This window comes from Pan paniscus, chromosome X (assembly GCF_029289425.2).
Source record: "Pan paniscus chromosome X, NHGRI_mPanPan1-v2.0_pri, whole genome shotgun sequence".
In the NCBI taxonomy this organism is placed as follows: Eukaryota; Metazoa; Chordata; class Mammalia; order Primates; family Hominidae; genus Pan; species Pan paniscus.
Genome location: NC_073272.2, coordinates 26,617,845 through 26,636,850, shown reverse-complemented (window position 1 = coordinate 26,636,850; position 19,006 = coordinate 26,617,845). Strand labels below are relative to the sequence as shown.

General features: G+C 38.0%; 1 protein-coding gene across 3 annotated transcripts in view; it reads right to left on the bottom strand.

Moving 5' to 3' along the window:
- The window catches only part of POLA1 (DNA polymerase alpha 1, catalytic subunit), a 301,525-nt gene that overhangs the window by 156,885 nt on the left and 125,634 nt on the right, over positions 1 to 19,006 (bottom strand). For all 3 annotated transcript variants that reach the window (XM_008972990.6, XM_055106901.2, XM_003819586.6), the window contains exons 31-32: positions 18,422 to 18,553; positions 13,400 to 13,574 (exon numbers count right to left, since the gene is read on the bottom strand). In XM_008972990.6, the coding sequence (XP_008971238.1) occupies positions 13,400 to 13,574; positions 18,422 to 18,553 (307 nt within the window). The remainder of the gene's footprint in view (positions 1 to 13,399; positions 13,575 to 18,421; positions 18,554 to 19,006) is intronic.

The window sequence follows — 19,006 nt, the reverse complement described above, 5'->3', positions numbered from 1 at the left end:
AAATAGTAAATTAGAGAATTATGTGGGAATACATATACTCTCACATTTAAAGCTAAGGATGGTCAGAGGAATTGAGAGAGACCACATCGCTGAATGAGGCCAGTTCATCTCTGTAGTGAGGGGTAACTGTCGCTAATTCAAACTCTAGTTGTGAATCCAAGTATTCACATAATGTTTTGATTTATTTGCAATTATGAGAAAGTAGCTTCACTTTTTCTCTGACCCTATGACTATTAATCAATTTCCCAGGCCAACACTAATCAAAAGATAAGGAAAAAGAAAATAAGCAAGATTTTTCTAAAAGGCAAGTTTCTTTCACAGTCCAAAAATAAAGGAACAAAACAATGCTGGTTTGCACATATACAAAATTGGCCAGGCTACGAAAAGGAACCAAGAGGAGCTACTCTCTACCCCTCCCCACAAGCCATGGCTCACCTGGTGCACTTGAGTGCATGAACCTGCAAGCACTGACCCGGGACAGCCTGCCTGCAGAGTAAGCTAAAAGTGGGTGTGGGCCATCTTGTTACTTACTCATGGAGAAACACCCAAACGACTGGCTGCAACTTGCAAAAAATACCAGGCCCTGTGAAATGTCTACTCTAAATGTCTACCCTAAATATCCATTTCTACGAATCACTCAATCTTCCCATGGCAGTAACAAAGTCAACTGGCTCAGCTAATTACTTCAGATTTATTCCCAAGGTGATTTTTTTTTTTCAGGGGAAGGAGCTTCAATCTCAATACTCTCTTGGTCATAGTTCAATGCTAAAATGTAAAAATATAAAGGGAGAAGAGACTGTAATGAGCTTAAAATATTAGGTATATAATGATCCTTGTACAAGTTACTTAAATACCAAAATGCCATTAAAAAGTTATTTTCTTGGGAGAGCAGTTATAAGTTCAACAGGCAAACCACAGAGGGCTAAATTAAATCATTTTAAGAAAACATACAATGTCATGTTAAAAAAGTAAGGATCATTGCTGCTGGAATCTTTTTTGAAAAGGTGAAAATCCAGGGTTAAATAAGCCCCAAACTTAGTCAACACATACATTAGGTTTTCCAAATTCTCACAAAACTGGTAACAGCAGCTTATTTCGAAGTTTCAGTAGACTTTAAAGTTTTACTGCTTATACCCTAAACTCATTAAGTCTGGAGTGAAACAAGAAACAAGTATCTGGTGCTGCCACCTACAGGTAGAGATTCTGAATTTTAAAATGTGCAAAACAGCAGCTACATATAATTCCATTTTTAATTGTTGTCACTCCAAAATTAAACACTTCTGTCAAAAATGACATTAAAGCAAAATCTTTATTACTGCACTTGCCCTACATGCATCTACACCGTATAATTAATGTTACACTGCGTACATTAGTCTTTGAGCAAGAAATGCAAAACTGAATCCCAAATTCCTTATTGCTTCTACTGAAAGCTTTCTCTGAACTGGCTTAAAGGAACAAACTTTATGCCCCATTTGAGAAAAGTAACTTCCATTTCTTTTAGGCTAGCTCTTGACAGGTGACTTAAGTCTTTTGGTGAGGCACAGAATGAAGGAAGAAGCAGCCTGCCTGGGCTTTGCAAAACTAGTTATCTGGAGGAAGAGCAGCCGTGGTTTCCCCCCAGAATAGGCTGAGATGATGTATGCTTTAATTCAATTATGTGGCTTGTAGTGATGGACTCATTTGTGCTGGGGTTGAGGGTACAAAAGAGGCAGTGGAATTAAATTAAAATACTGTCATTTATAATTAGAAAATTTCTAGGATCTCACATTATTTTGGCAACAGGATCAAAACTCTCATGTTTCAAGAAGTATTTATAGAAAGTAACATCATAGGCATCAGGGTGTATGAGTTTAGCAGTACTGTCTTTACTTAAGTCACCATAGTCTTATCACACACACCCCCAGTGTGACATTTAGCACAAAATTATTTTTCTACCATTGCACTTTCTAACCATTGTAAATTATGCCTGTTTTTAGAATGTTCACCTGCCCCCACTCCCAAGGAGTTTTTAAACTGTTCATAACTTGAGACATATTGTTATTAGAGAGGCTGATACATTTAATCAAATACTTTCCTTCCTTCAAAAGACAAGGTCTCTATTAGTGCAACAGCAAATAACTACAGTAAAACCCTTACATATGTTCATGCAAGTGGGGAAGAGGGAAAATCCACATAAATGAAATTCCAAATGAGTAAAGGGAGTAACTGGTATTTACAAGCAGTTGTTTGTAATATGGATCATTTAATCTATGAGGGAAGCTAATTAACAGAATCCCATTGAGTGAAATTTTTTTGTAAAAATTTCTTAGAGGAAGTAAACCATTTATCTTTTGCATGAGTCCAGGCTTTCATACATCTGGACATCTTAGAGGACAATATGCGAACTGAAAATTTAGTATGATTAAAGAAAAAAATAATTTTCAAATGGTGAATGCTACATCCACAGAATGCTCATAGCAGCTTTATTCATAATAGCCAAAAATGGAAACACTCTAGATGTCCATCAACAAGTGAATGGATAAACTGGTATAATCTACCATAATACTACTCAGCTAATACTACTCAGCAATGAAAGAGTGAATACTGCTACATGCAACAAGACAGATGAATCTCAAAAATACCATGCTAAGTGAAAGAAGTTGCACACAAAAAGAGTATATACTGTAGGAAACCATTTATACGAAAATCTTGAATAGGCAAAACTAACTTATACTGATAGATTTCAGATGAGCGATTGCTACTATAACAGAGGTGCTGACTGGGAAGAGGCACGAGGGAACATTCTGGAGTGATGAAAATGTTCTGTGTCTGTGCCTAGATAACTGATTGTATAATACTCAAGATTTTAGCATTTTATGGTAAATTATGTGAATTATACTCTTAAAAAGCATGCCAAATAGGAAAAGATGTTTGTGTAGGTTGAACATCCCTAATCCAAAAATCTGAAATCCTCCAAAATTTGAAACGTTTTGAGTGCCAACATGATACCACGAGTGAAAAATTCCACACCTGACCTCATGTGATGAGTTGCAGTCAAAACTTTGTTTCAGGCACAAAATTTTTAAAAATACTGTATAAAACTGCCTTCAGGCTACGTGTATAAGATGTATATAAAACATAAATGAACTTCATGTTTAGGCTTGGGTCTCATCTCTAAGATAGCTAATTATCTATATGCAAATATTACAAAATCCGAAAAAATCCCAAACACTTCTGGTCGTAAGCATTTCAGATAACGGATACTCAAACTGTAATATATACTTCCAAAAGACTCGTAATTAGAACACATAGGAAATGCCTGCAAATCAATAAGAAAAAGAAAACCCAACAGGACAACAGACAAAGACTTGAACAGGCACCTCACGAAAGGAAATACTCCAATGGCCAAGAAGCATGTGAAAAGGTGTTCAACTTCATTAGTCATCAAAGAAATACAAATTAAAACCACAACTCTATGCCACCATGTAAAATGAAGATGGAAAACACTATCTTACCAAGTGTTGGTAAGAATGTGGAGCACCCAAACACTGCTAGTAGGAAGTGTAAACGAGTAGAACCGCTTTGGAAAACTGGCAGAATCTACTAAAAGTAAACATACATGTCCCTGATGGCCTAGCAATTCTCCTTAGTACATCCCCAAGAAAAATACATGCTTACATTTGACAGAGGACCTGTACAACAACTCTCAAAGCAGCACTATTCAAAATACCTCAAATGTGGAAACAACTCATAGGTGTACCTCCAGTAGATAGCCATACAGTGTGGTATATTCAGACAATGAAATATTATACAGAATTTACAGAAAGGAAGGACAACCACATGGATGAATCTCACAAACAATATTCAGTAAAAGTAGTCTAGACACAAAGAACAAAGACGCAATTTGTGTAATATCCCCAAAAATCCACCTCATCTATGTTATTAGATGCCAGGTATGTAGAGGATCATTTCTAGGAGACATGAGGAGCCTTCTGGGAATGTAGTAATGTACTGTTTCTTGAGCTCAGTAATGACTACACTAGTGCATGATGACCTTGTGAAAATTTATCAAGCAGTTTAGTTAGGTTTTGTGTACTTTTCTGTATGCATGTTATACTATGAAAAATTCACACTTGGAAAGGTGAGAAAATTGCATTCTAAATATTTCTTATGAAACATCTATGAATTTGTTGCAAAATGCATTGAAACTCAAATAGACATAAACCCCATTGCCTAGGAAGAAGTGTGTATTTTATATTTTAGAAAATATAAAATAAAATAAATTGAGCCTAAATATAATCACATCTTTAGATCTAACTATTTATAGGAAACATAGGAGACAGAGGAACATGTTAAAAGATACCACCAGGATGTGATCAGTAAACTCCAGAATGAGAAAAATTCTATAGGACAAAAAGCCCAGTTTCTTTAATTAACAAACTGGGAGGATCAACAAAGGAAAAAAAAAAATAGAGATTAACTACCAAGTTGACCCTGACTGGATTCCAATCCAAACAAGGAGCTTTTTAAAAAAAGTGTATTCATAGTGCAATCAGGGAAATATAAACACTTGTTGGAAATTAGATGAAATGAAGGAATTGTGAGGTTTTTTGGTGTGATGTGATAATAATGTAGTTATGCTGAAAAGGGGAATCTTTTCTTTCAGAAATGCAAAATGGGCCGGGCGCACTGACTCACGCCTGTAATCGCAGCACTCTGGGAGGCCAAGGCAGGAGAATCACCTGAGGTCAGGAGAATCACCTGAGGTCAGGAGTTCAAGAACAGCCTGGCCAGCACGGTGAAACCCCGTCTCTACTAAAAATACAAAACAAAATCAGCCGGGGGTGGTGGCGCATGCCTGCGATCCCAGCTACTCAGGAGGCTAAGGCAGGAGAATCGCTTGAACCTGGGAGGCAGAGGTTGTCGTGATCCGAGATCGCACCACTGCACTCCAGCCTGGGTGACAGAGTGAGACTCTTTGTCTCTAAAAAAAAAAAAAAGGAAATGCAAAATGAAATATTAACACACAAAATAAATATCTAGGATATGCTTCAAAATAATAGGGGAAGGTGGGAAAGAGGAATAATAAGATTGGCCACCAGTGCAGAATACTGAAGGTGGGTGATTAGTATATGAGGGTTTAATCTTACCCTATAATTTAATATGTGTGATACTAGAAAAAATTTTATATTCTCTACTACATATATATATATACATTTTTCCATAATAACAAGTTGTATTTTTTTGTTTGCTTTGTTTTGAGGCGGAGTCTCGCTCTGTTGCCCAGGCTGGAGGACACTGGTGCAATCTCGGCTCACTGCAACCTCGCCTCCCAGGTTCAAGAGATTCTCCTGCCTCAGCCTCCTGAGCAGCTGAATTACAGGTGCCCGCCACCACGCCTGGCTAATTCTTTTGTATTTTTAGTAGAAATGGGGTTTCACCCTGTTCTGTTGGCCAGGCTTGTCTTGAACTCCTGATCTCAAGTAATCCACCCGCCTTGGCCTCCCATAGTGCTAGGATTACAGGCGTGAGCCACCGTGCCCAGCCCAACAAGTTTTTAAAATACTACAGATCCAATTTAAAGATAAACAATTTACTGTATAAGCGTCAGACAACCGAAACTGTCTTTCACACCAACAATACACCTCTTCATAATATAAATGGAAAATTTCTGAGTATTTTAGAAGAAATAATAGCCAAGCCTTTGGTTTAAATGAATCCCCAAGATTTTTATTTTCCTGGAGAAGATAATTCTCAAAATCTTGACAGAATAAAAAGCCTGATGAGCAGCATTCTCATGACTTCAATCAATTGGTTTTAATGCCCTTGACAATAGACACAAATATAAATTTTAACTTAACGAGATGTGTATTTCTTGGCAGGAAGCTTTTCAAGTGTCTTCTTCCTTTTTTTTTTTCTTTCTGAGACAGGGTCTTGCTCTGTCACCCAGGCTGGAGTGCAATGGAACGATCACAGCTCACTGCAGCCTTGACCTAGCTCACTGCAGCCTCGACCTCCCTGGCTTAAGTGATCCTCCCACCTCAGTCAGCTGAGTAGCTGGGACTACAGGCATGCACCACCATATCCAGCTAATTTTGGTATTTTTTGTAGAGATGAGGTCTTGCTATGTTGCCCAGGCTGGTCTTGAACTCCTAGACTCAAGCCATCCTCCTGCCTCCCAAAGTGTTGGGATTACAGGCGTGAGCCACGCACGGTACCTGGCCTTCCTTTCCTGTTTTTAAACCTGAGAAAAGATGGTAACTCTGTGCTGGAAATATATTTGGAATATAAAATAACACAAATAATAGTCCAAAGATTGCTTGTCTTATAACACAGCCTACTTCTCTTCCAGCTATGTTGGTAGATGCTGGGGAAAAACAGCTAGGCTCAAGGTCCCTAACCACCCACCTTCTAAAAGGTGAGTTAGTCCTGCAAGAATGGCCATAATCAAAAAATTAAAAAAAAATAGATGTTGGTATGGATGTGGTAAAAAGGGAACACTTTTACATTGCTGGTGGGAATGTAAACTAGTACAACCATTATGGAAAACAGTGTGGAGATTCCTTAAAGAACTAGAAGTAGAATTACCATTTGATCCAGAAATCCCACTAGTGGGTATCTACCCAGAGAAAAAGAAGTCATTATACCAAAAAGATACTTGCAAGTGCATGTTTATAGCAGCACAATTCTCAACTGCAAAAATATGGAACCAGCCCAAATGCCCAACAATGAGTGGATAAAGAAACTGTGGCATATATATACACCATGGAATACTGCTCAGCCATAAAAAAAAATATGACATTCACAGCAATCTGGATGAAAATGAAGACCATTATTCTAAGTGAAATAACTTAGGAATGGAAAACCAAACATGGTATGCTCTCACTCATAAGTGGGAGCTAAGCTATGATGACACAAAGGCAAAAGAATGACACAATGGACTCTGAGGACTTGGGGGGAAAGGTGGGATGGGGGTGAGAAATAAAAGACTGCACAGTGGGTAGAGTGTACACTGCTTTGGGCGCACCAAAATCTCAAAAATCACCACTAAAGAACTTATTCATGTAATAACCAAACACTAACCGTTCCCCCAAAACCATCTGAAATAAATAAATAAATGAAGGTGAGTTAGTAATTGCTTAACCATTGTTTTACTTCTGGTTTTGGAAAAAACTGTCTTATTAATAATAAAATAACAGTATTAATATTTTGTCAGCAAAGGGGGAACCTATAATTCATCACCTTAACCCTTTTCTATTTTATTCATACACATATATAATACAGTGTACGTGTATGTGTACAATGCTGTATAGTATTCAGCTTTTTTTATCCTTACCCATTTTTAGGTCTTATCCATTTTTCTATAAGCTACATGATCTTGATAAATATCACTTTGGTGTACTTAATTAAAACAATTTTATCTTTTTAAAAAATTGATCTAATTTAAATAATTTGAGAAATCCGTAATTTTCCTTTAAAACCTCTAAGTGTTACAAAGCCAGAGTTGTTACATAACTCATACAAAAGTTCCAAAGCAATTATTCTAAACATGCTCTGGTTTGGTTCAAAGTTCTCAAAGGTCTCACTGCTTATGTGAGATGAGCAGTGTCACTACTGGCCCTCTATTGTGGGCTAGCGACACAGAAGCAACCCACTGTGTGCTCACTTTGTTGAGACTGAGATGCAGGACCGTTCAACTGAAACCCTTAAAGAGGCTCTCTTTGAATTCCCTAAAGTGCTTTGGGGGTGGCTGAGATAACACAGGTTACCCCTGCAGTTCATCAGGCTAGAAGAATTGGTAAGCAGTAGGGTGGGCAACCATTCCCAACTTCACACTAGCCTCTCCACAGCCCATTCCAGCAATGCCTCAAAATGCCTCTACTTTTATAAACTCTTCCGTGGTGGGCCCAGCTAGGAGTGGTTTCTGCTTCCTTTGAAATTTGATAACCCTTTATTTCACCTTTTTTGGGACATACACTGTGTTGCCCACTAGACTTGCCCACAACAGTGAAATCAGCGAAATGACTGGGCTGTAATTTGAATAAAGGGTCCAACTTTGTATCCTTCACAGTGCCTATTATGGTGCTAGGCACAGCAGGTCTTCAATTAATATTGAATACAAAAGTAGACTAGACTGGGAGCATGAGCCACTGGATGATATGCTTGGAATGGCACTCCATCTTGTAAGAGATGCTCTTATCAGCTGATACGATTTCCTTTAACATTCTGCAATGCATTTGGTATAACATTTTTTAATTTTACTATTAATTATGTTATAGAAAATATTTACAGTTTGGGGCCAGGAGCAGTGGCTCATGCCTATAATCGCAGCACTCTGGGAGGCCGAGGCAGGCGGATCACCTGAGGTCAGGAGTTTGAGACCAGCCTGGCCAACATGGTGAAACCCCGTCTCTACTAAAAATACAAAAATTAGCCAGGTGTGGTGGCGCCCACCTGTAAACCCAGCTACTCAGGAGGCTGAGGCAGGAGAATCACTTGAACCTGAGAGGCAGAGGTTGCAGTGAGCCGAGATAGCGCCACTGCACTCCAGCCTGGGTGACAGAGTAAGACTCTTTCTCAAAAAAAATAAAAAAATAAAAAGAAAGACAGAAAAAGAAAATATTTACAGTTTGGAAATGGTCATGTTTTATTTTTATAAGAGCTTAATAATGAAAAAAGGCAAAATTCTTTATTGACAAAGTAATACCTGAAGTACTCACTGGCGGCATCATTCTACCCCTACCCATCTGTACTTTACTCTCTCTTTTGTAGGTGGATCTCCCTGGATCTGTCAAAAGCACCCCCAAACATCGCTTGGCCCTGTTTCACCCACTGTCGCACTTATTTCTTAGATGATATTACTGAACCCTGTCTACTGACAAAAACTAACCTCTGTGATATGAGTGGTATGCATCATTTTTTTAAAAGGAAATTTTTGCTTTCCAATTTAACTCAGAACACACTGGGTTAAGTGTGTTCTGTCTTCTTTTAAGCAGTATTTTCAGAGATTAAATTCTAAATTCTCATGTTCTTCAAACCTCAATAATTTCTCAGGACCAATGAGAAAACTGCCCAGATAGCCAAATGCCTGAAATTTTATCACTGACCCTGAAGAAAGGTTCTTTATAACTACTGTACAAATCATTGCTCATTGGAGGAGAGATATTACATATAATTCTAAGTACCGTTATACATAAAACATAAATTTATTCAAAGATGAAATTCAAAAATGAACTTTAGACTATTCTCATCACTGGCCTAGTTGGCTAGGTATGGAAGACTATTTGGATGTTTGAGCATACTGTGAATATTTCATCCACAGAATACGGGAGAGCTTTCAATAGAATGAGAGAGAGAAAAATCTATAGTCTAGAGAACAAAAGCTAAGAGTTTCAAGTTTTAGTGGCCATGTTTCCCATAGGGCTATTGTATAAGAAGAGTAATACTATATTTTTTCCTATTCACAGATGGAAAAGAGTAAAATTTTGCTTTATTTAAGCCCAATAGCAATAATCTTGCATGGGTTTCAGAAAAATGATACATATTTTACTGTGGGATAATGAGGACCATTAGTTATTAGAACAAATTATTCTCTTTCAATTCAAGAGCCTTATTCATTCACTCATTTAATAGGCTATCCTCTCTCCCTTTCACTAAAATGGTCTCCCCATACGGAACACCTGGCCATGCAACATGCCACCAGACAGACTTCAGGAGGTATCTTGATGGGGAGAAATAGAGAATTTCCAAAGTGAAGCCATAGGATAAACCAACACTTGATGCTTGCCTTTCATTTCAAGGAAAGTAGTATAAAAGCAATAGATAAAGAAAAAACTAGTTGAAAAATATACTTGCTCTCCACAAAAGAGTCTTAAAAATAAAAAATCATGAGCTTAATAATTTTCCTAAATGAAATTATGCCATTATTCCTGATTTCTTTGTACTAACTAAAAGGACAAAGTATCAAACTTCACTAAAGTTTCAATACTACAATACATTTCATTAATCAAAGATAAAAACTACATTAAAAGCAAGAGAATTATTTTATGTCTGTGATTAGGCAGTTGGAGGGCTTGTATTTTATGTATACATTTGTATACTTCAACTTATTTAACGGTGTCAGTTCACTAGCTGCAGTTTTTTTATATAAAGAAAACAGATTTAGAATTTTAAAAACAAATTACAGTAATTTTATGCCTACATAAAATTACTCTTAGAAACCACGTACCCCCTAACACTTCTCTTACTTTGCCACCACTTCCCCATCTCCCTCCCTCCTCCTAAAACCACAGGCTACAGTAGAACTGATAACAGGGGCCTCGAAGCCCCTACTGAATAGCCACCCTAATTTTTTATTTGGGGTAGAGGAATAAAGGGTGCAGATAAGAAATTCAGCTCCTGAATAGAGCAGGAGGCTAATGCCTGCAGAGATCTGCCTGGTGAGCTTCAATGTTTTCTACAGATCTTCATGATGATGGGGACTTGTGGGCCTACACTTCATTAATGCTGAAACTCCTGGAAGGGGGCAGAAGGAAAGGACTACAAGATTTGTTACTAATATAGATGGCTGTGTATATACTGCTGGTGCAGGCACAGGGTAGGATGAGAGAAGAGGACAAGCAGGAGAGGAGGACTACACAATGATGACAACTTCACACATCCGAGATATAAAAACCACTGTGAAGTGGCAGAAGAAAAAAAATGAGAAAAAGTAGCCAAAAGTGAGGAGCAGTTGCAGATCCCTCAAGGCCGAGGATACATTCCCTCCCATCAGCTTGACTTGGCTACATGGCACCAAGAAGGGACTGCCCGGAAGAGTGTCCACACAGCCATGGCTGCACCTAGAGAATTTTCAGGTTGTGAGGCAGGAGTGATGGGTATATGGGTGGGACCGTGTGCAAGTCTGGAGGGTTCTCTGTGTAGATTGAGATTGGTCAATAATGAGATAAAACATGAAACTTCTGAAGATGGGACCCACTTGTCTACTACTGGCTTTGAAAATAATTTGTGAAAACTGAATTCATAAGGCAGCCTATGATACAGCAGCTGCAGTTATAATAAAGTATCTGTCAAGTCAAAATCTGCTACTGTTCAATTTATAAACAAAAATCATCTTAACTATGACTTCTGGAACTAACAAAAATCAGTCTGGTCCCTCTTAGTATGTCTGGCCTTGACACATCCAGGCAGGCATCAGGCCAATCCACCCAAGCAGGCTCCATCACCCTTTATTGCTCAGCTCTTTTGCTGACATACAAGGCTACGCAAGTCCTTATCTTAAATGTCATTCATGAGACAAGGCTTGTTCCATCTACCTCCTCTCAGTGCTGGGTCACCAAAAAATTCAAAACCAAAGAAGAAAAGGGCAACAGTTTTACACCAGGTTTTTGAAGACACAAATGGAAAAACTGGGAGATCTACTCTTTAAAAAATGGTTTTACTCAGAGGTTTTCAGTGGAGAGCGGGGTGGGTACAGTGAGAAATAGAGGGAGCAAGAAAAACATGAAGCCCCCCTTGCTTATACATCTATGACACCCTGCTCCTGGTTGAAAACATCTTTCATAGCCTTTTAGAGCTAAGAACAGGCAATCAAGTTTAGCACAGTAGTTAAGATCACAACCTTTGGAATCACAGCCGGCTACCTACTACCTATGTGCCAAGACCAAGATAGTTACCTCTCTAAACCTTGGCTTCTTCCTCTGTAAAATGGAGCTAATACAACATACCTTTGTGAGGTTGTCACAAGGACTGAATGAGATAACAAATGCAAAGTACTTATCACTGTATCCAACAGAGCAAACGCTCAATGTATAGCAGAGAAAAAAGTGAAGCTAAAAAATACCTTGCTTTTACAGTCCTCTCTTCCCAGCTGAGGATTTATAAACATCATCAAATACAACTCATCTTGGAGAATACATATGATAATTTTGGTGGTAGAATTTTATCTTCCTAATATTTGCTTAGGCAAATGTTAAAAATGAGCTTCCACTTCCAGAGTAAACATTGACGGGGTAGTGACGATGGGGGTAGCAGGGAGGAGCTCAGAAACATACTGAACAGGTGCAGGACAGAAAATATGTGACTTGATAATTCACCGATGGAAAATCCAGTCTCATTCTACAAACGTAGTTGAGCACTAAGTATATACAAATCTTACAGACTGAAGGAGTATGAACATATTTCTACTGACGCCTAAAAGAAGGGTGGGAGGTGGCTACCACTCACGGAGCCCTTCCTTTGCCCGAGACCTTGTGCTGAACATCTCACACATATCATCTTATTTCTCCCTCAGAGTAACTCTATTCCATGACTCAAGGAGCTAAGGTGTAGACCAAGGTTCAGAAGCTTGTGAATAGCAGAACCAGCACTGAAACCCGGGTCCCTATGCTGTCAAAGCCCATGGCTAAAGCTAGATGTTTTAGTAAAAAGAGGGGGAGAATCTTCCATGAAGCAGGGACAGAATGGGCAGTGCCATATTTGGGAGACATTGCGTAGACTGAATAAGAAATAAGGCTGGATACATAGGTGGGAGCTGGAAAGTTAAGTCTATAATTGCCAAAGTTAAGAGTTTGTGAGATGCCAGTGGCACCTGGGCTTGACTTACAAATAGTGAGGAGCCATCTCAGGACATTAGGCAGTACTCTGAAAACACTCATCTTTGCTTACCACAGAAGAGAGAGGAAAGGTCTTAAAAGCAATGTAACTCTTTATGTACTTGGTCATCTAAAAGTGAAATCAGGGCTGGTTATGAAATACATTTCTAAGCAAAAGATAACAAAAGTAATAATGACACAGCAACGGAGACAATCTGGTGACACAGCAAAAAGCCAAAGTAATACTGAGGTCTCAGGGTTGGCTGGTACCTCCTGGGATGATGATAACTTAGAAATCAGCCAATTCCTAGAGGATAACAGTGGGTCCAGTTTTAGAATAACTTATAGAGTAGGATTCTCACAATGAATTGAATATTAAAAATTAAAAATTTCATGTTAAAAAGCCATGTTTTCTCACTTGACATGAAAATACCTTCAGCGACAGAGACAAGATGAACCAATAAGCAAGATAGCATCAATCTCCTTATAAATGGAGGTACGCTAATTAAAGCTATAACAATGTAAACTCGGTGACTGTAACGGCACCTGAAATCTTCACTTTACCCTTTCTTTTGCCTTCCCTCTCTTCCCTCAGTATTCAGTGAGTATCAACTATGAAGCAGGCATGTGGTTACAGTAGCAAGTATGTGGAGCTCATAGTCTATGAGTGGAGACAGTACCAAACAACCACAAAAATACATTCTAAACTATAAACAAAGAAGTGCCAGACACAATACCATGCCCATAAGCAGAGATCTCAAGAGACAAGGAAGACTACATGTGCCCCTGTTACCATGTGAGGTTCTATGTGAGCTTGGGACACTTACCCAACCACGTTGCAATGAGGACAGCATCAATTCCGTCTATTGGTTCACAGATCCGAGCCACGACTGGGTGGATCTGCTGGGCCAGGTAGTACTGGGTGTCAATGGTTAGATTATCCTGTTTCTGCAGCTGCTCAGGCGCATAGGCCCTCTGACTTGCAGTGAGGTTTGATCCATCCTAAAAGAAGATATGATAAAAAGACACGTAAAAAGAAGACACAGGTAAAGTTGTGAGCAACTCAATCACAGACACTTGCTTGGTCAAACAGAGAGGCAACAATTTAAATTTTATGTATCTACTTCTAAACATCAAGACCTCTTTTTGACCTATTGTTGAACATTTTGAGTAGGAAAATCAAGGACAACATCTCAATCTTGAGATCTCATCCAGTGTCCAAGAATATAAATCCAGTATATGTTGTGTTCTATTTTTTGCAAAAACTTGAAACCAACAAGATAGCAATGACTAGATTAAATAATTTCACCTGCCATATCACCAAACACTGAGAAGGCTTAGTAACAATTAGTGTAGCCAGAAAGGCTTTTTAAGGAGTGATAATTTAAAAACATGTGTATGGTCTTTTTTATTATGTTAATGTGATCCCTTCAGGCAAGAATTCTAGTCAAAGTAACTCAAAGATCCCGGGAGTAATATTTTCTATGAGAGCCATGTATCACTGAGAAGCAAATGAACAAGTGGAAAAGAGTGGGGAAATGAAATCTATAGAGTAGTAATTTATATGCAAGATACAGTAAGTAGAAGTAAAAATGACGTAGTGTCCTAGCAGAGTGGCAGGGCTCTAAAAGCCAAATATCTGGCCACTGGAATGAAGGGCATGTCATTTTGTACCATTTACCTGGTTCCTCCTCAAGAAAAGGAAGATGGGTCAGAAAGCCTCTTTTCAAGGGTTTTTTCTTTTACTCTATAAAAATAAAAGCTGTGAAATTCTATATAATTGGCCCATATCCAGCCTTGTGAATGATGTCACCATCATCTCTGAACCAAAAAGTTATCTCTACTGGATCAACATCCAACAACTCACTCACTCTTCCTCTCATCTGAAACAGAATTTAATATTCAAACTAGTAAATTATAACTATTCACAGTGCTCAGCTGCTCAGCAGAACTGATTATAATGTGAATCCTATTCTTTCATTCCTGCTACAATCAGTCCCTTTCCAGCTCAGCACCCAGCCCAAAGCAGAGGCAACCTTCCACACACCACTGTCTTTACCAGAGACCAGAGGCAGGGGCCTCTTTTTCTGGCTAGGCTCCTTATGAAAACAACCTGGGCCTGTTTATCAACTAGGTTCTACCTGTTCTAAGACAAAATGAAATACCTAAAAAGGAAGCAAACTCAGATTAAAAGACTTATTATTATTTGTCAGGAGTTTACAACATAGTAAAAGGAATTAGGCATAATTAATCAAGTTTAATTCTTCCTCTTTCAGAAGCTTGAATTGTTAAGATGATAATAAGGTGACAACCAATGATAAAAACCACGTGAAAAAATCCTCCGGCAGTGTCTTTTCACACAACTCAATTGTATTTAGACTGCCTTTTACCAAACACATAAAATCTGAACAATTTACGGAATTATGAAAAATTGGGCTACCCTTAAGATTACAGCAATGTTGAGTTTAACAATTTTTAATGGTGAATTAAAATAGAATTTATACATGTAAAATATTTTTTAAAGGCACCTGCCTTTAAAAATATTAGAGTTACTTTCTAATATTTCAGTAGAAGTTCTCCTAGTAAAGCATGGTTTTCAAAAAAGCAGTTGAAAACTTTCTGAGCATGCTTTCAGTTTAAAACGTTTTTATTCTAAATATTCACACAAAAGACTAGTTTTAACAAAAAGTGACACAAACATATTTCTTAGGGTATTTTAAAAATCTAAGCTCGAACATGGCTAAATTCAAAAGACTTGGTTAGATGACAGGTTTTGCTATGTCGTATTGGAAAAACATTTAGGCTATGACCTAAGATACATCCTTCGGCTGGACACAGTGGCTCATGCCTGTAATCCCAGTACTTGGAGAGGCTGAGCCAGAAGGATCACTTGAGCCCAGGAGTTCAACACCAGCTTGGGTGACATAGTGAGACCCCCATTTTTTTTTTGACCAAAAAAAAAAAAAAAAAAAAAGTTAGCCAGGCATGGAGGCATGCATCTGTGGTCCCAGCTACTCAGGAGGCTAAAGTGGGAGGATCACTTGAGCCTGGGAGATAAAGGCTGCAGTGAGCTGTGGTCATGCCACTGCACTCTTGCCTGAGTGACAGAGCGAGACCCTGTCTCAAAATTAAAAAAAAATAATAATAACCTTCAAAGATTTCATTCTCAAACCTGAGCAGGGCCCCATGGTATGTGCAAGAATACGTGGCATACATCTTTAAGAACAGATTAAGAAGCAACGCTGGTCTTCTTCAAGTGCCCATGTAGTAATTTGTGAACTTCACAAAGTACATACTTCAGAGAGACAACCAGGTGCAGTCGATTCATACAAAACTAGGTAGTCATCGTTAGTAGGAAACTAATGGGAAAATATTTTAAACTGGAGACAAGTGGGCCCCTTAAAATAATTATGTTAAAGGCATGCCTTATGGAAATTATGTCTAATGAAAGTTAAATAGTTATGGATTTAAAACCTAGCCAACAAATGGAAGTTGATTTAAGATCTGAGCAAATAATTCACATAGGTTTAATGCGTTAACAACCTACAATATAAATTACATACCAAAAACATTACTCTCTGAACCCATCTGAATAAGTTATCAGTAGGGTACTATTTCCTAAACGTAAATTTTAAACAAAACAAAACAAAACCTGTTTAGGATATAGGCTATTCTTGGAGGACACCCTTGCTTAAGGCAGCAAACAGTCCTCTTAAAAATGTGTCATGATGGGCCAGGAGCAGTGGCTCACGCCTGTAATCCCAGCACTTTGGGAGACTGAGGCAGGAGGATCACGTGAGGTCAGGAGTTTGAGACCAGATTGGTCAACATGATGAAATCCCATTTCTACTAAAAATACAAAAAAATTAGCTGGGCATGGTGGCGCGTGCCTGTAATCCCAGCTACTCAGAAGGCTGAGGCAGGAGAATCGCTTGAACCCAGGAGGTGGAGGTTGCAGTGAGCTTAGATGGCGCCACGGCACTCCAGCCTGGGCAACAGAGCAAGACTCCATCTCAAAAAAAAAAAAAAAGTGTCATGATACATTTTCAAAAGCATATTCTAAAAATATGGCTGCATTATGAAACAGAATAATTTGAGTGCTTAAAAGCAAAAAATTTAGGCAGATTTGGCTAGCAAACAGGTTGAAAGGGAGCATGTCCCATGGGTAGGGTACAAAGGCAAATTAAAGTCCTATAGGTTTTCTTGGGATATGTTAAGGAGAATAAGTTAATAAAAAGAAATATGAATCATACTTTTAAAAAGCAAATAAGGCACATACCAGTGGATGGAAATTGCTAAAAATACATAAAATTGGATGTACTGTACTACATTAGCAACAGCATTTTGAGCCTATGCATATCAATAAGACCTGCGAAAAAGGAACCTTAACACCTAACATTCAGACATCAAGGGACACAAAACAGACTTTTAAATACAATGATCATCCTATTTTATAAGTTACCACACATCTTCATTGCAGGTTTAGCCAAAACACAATTGTGGCTTGATTTCATTATTAATGCTATTTCACTGAACCTATATAATTTTTCAAAGTTGTATGCTGCCATCTGTTCTTCTCATTACCAATCTAAGAGCTTTTCCATGTATGCGAAGAAATAAGTGAAAAAAAAAACCTAGCCTATTTACCAAAATCTTTATTTGCATAATATGAAAATTGTTTTTTTGAGATGAGACTTGTCAGAGGCAATATGCAAAGCACATTAAAGGCTTGAGCGAGTCAGACATTTATGGAAATATTTTCCTGCAGGAATTGGCTTTCTGTAACAGTTCTTAATCAAGGGTAACCCTAGGGGGGAGACAGAGTCAAGTGCTGATTCCTGTCCATGTACTTAAATCATTTGTTATGTACATCCACAGCATATAGCAGGTATCAGCAGACTACTTTTAAATTTTCAAAAGACTCTGATTTAAAAACACATTGATTGTGGTTTGACAAATATCAATCATATTGCAATTACTTTTTAGGTTTATGTAAAAAATTTTTTTACTGTAACAACACAATGCAATAACAATTAGGATAAAACTTAATTTCTTTAAAAAAGTTTTATTCAGATAAATTATACCTTATGGTAAGTAGTCTATACCATTGTAATTTGAAAGAATTTGGATAAATGCTATGACCCTGACTTATCTTTACAGATAGAAGGGATGAGACCTCTCCTTTGTTAAAATAGTTAAGGGCTTCGAAAGTCAAAAAACTGCTCTTCTCTCTTACTCTCTCTCCTCACCCATTATAGGCATGCTATTATCAAAAGAACTGGTAGTGGCTTAAAACTGTGTTCCAGAAGGCCTAGAGGTACCTTGTGAAACGGAGAAGGAAGGGTAAGGAGGTGGGCCCTCTCCACTTGAAGGAAGAAAAAAAAAAAAACTGGTTGAATTGTGTGGTTTCCTCATAGGGTATGTTCATAGGATCTCTCAACTTCTCCGTATAATCATGTAGTTCATATTTTTTCACACAATTATTTGGACATTTGCTAGGGGAAAAATGGCATTTATTCTTTTATTATTCCACTGATATTTATAATGGGAACTGCTGCAAAAGGAAAGAGATAAATGAGGACTACTGCTGAACATATGGCGAAACTTACATTTGCATTAAAGTTAATTTAGGGTTAAAAGAGTAGCTACTGTTACAAATCTGTCATAAATGTTTTATGAAAATCCTAATGACATATGCCACACCTCTAATGTTTTTTAAATGCTATGAAACTAACCAGACTTTACAACATCAATTATTGGGGAGAATGCTAAATAAGACACTGTGGTAATTTGGATTTTACTTTCAGTTCTTAAGAGGTGTCAGAGTCTTACGAATGTCAATAGTTTACCTGACAGATGACATATGACACAGTATCTCCAGCTTTCACCTTTCTGCCTCCTTGAGAATTTATCCAGAGGGCAACATGTACATGAGGTAGGCTTTTTTTATCAGGGTAATCCTGGGGATCCTTTGTCAATGCCTAAAAGAGGGAACAAAAAAGTTCTAAGCCTTAAAATAAAACCCTTCTTGCACAGATATACACTAAAAACATCTTTGCTAGAATCATACTAGCCACATAAACATAAAAAATGACAGAAGCTGTATGTAGAAAATATTGCTACAGAATCTTTAAACATCCCATCTTCAAGACTCCTCTCTCCTTTGTTCAATAACTAACATAACCAGATGCAACCCCAACAAAAAAGAAATATAAGTTAATGGGCCATATCACATGATACTTAGACATAAAAAGTTAAGACTATAAATTCAGTGTTATATGCAGTCTTAATGTGTGCAATTACCTCACTGAGTTAACTGATCAGTTGGGACTGATGAATAATGGCTACTCTGACTTAATGATTGTTTCTCAAAGGCTCCTCTGGCCTTAATAAATCCCAAAGGCACTAGAAATCACTGGATTTACTCATGCTGT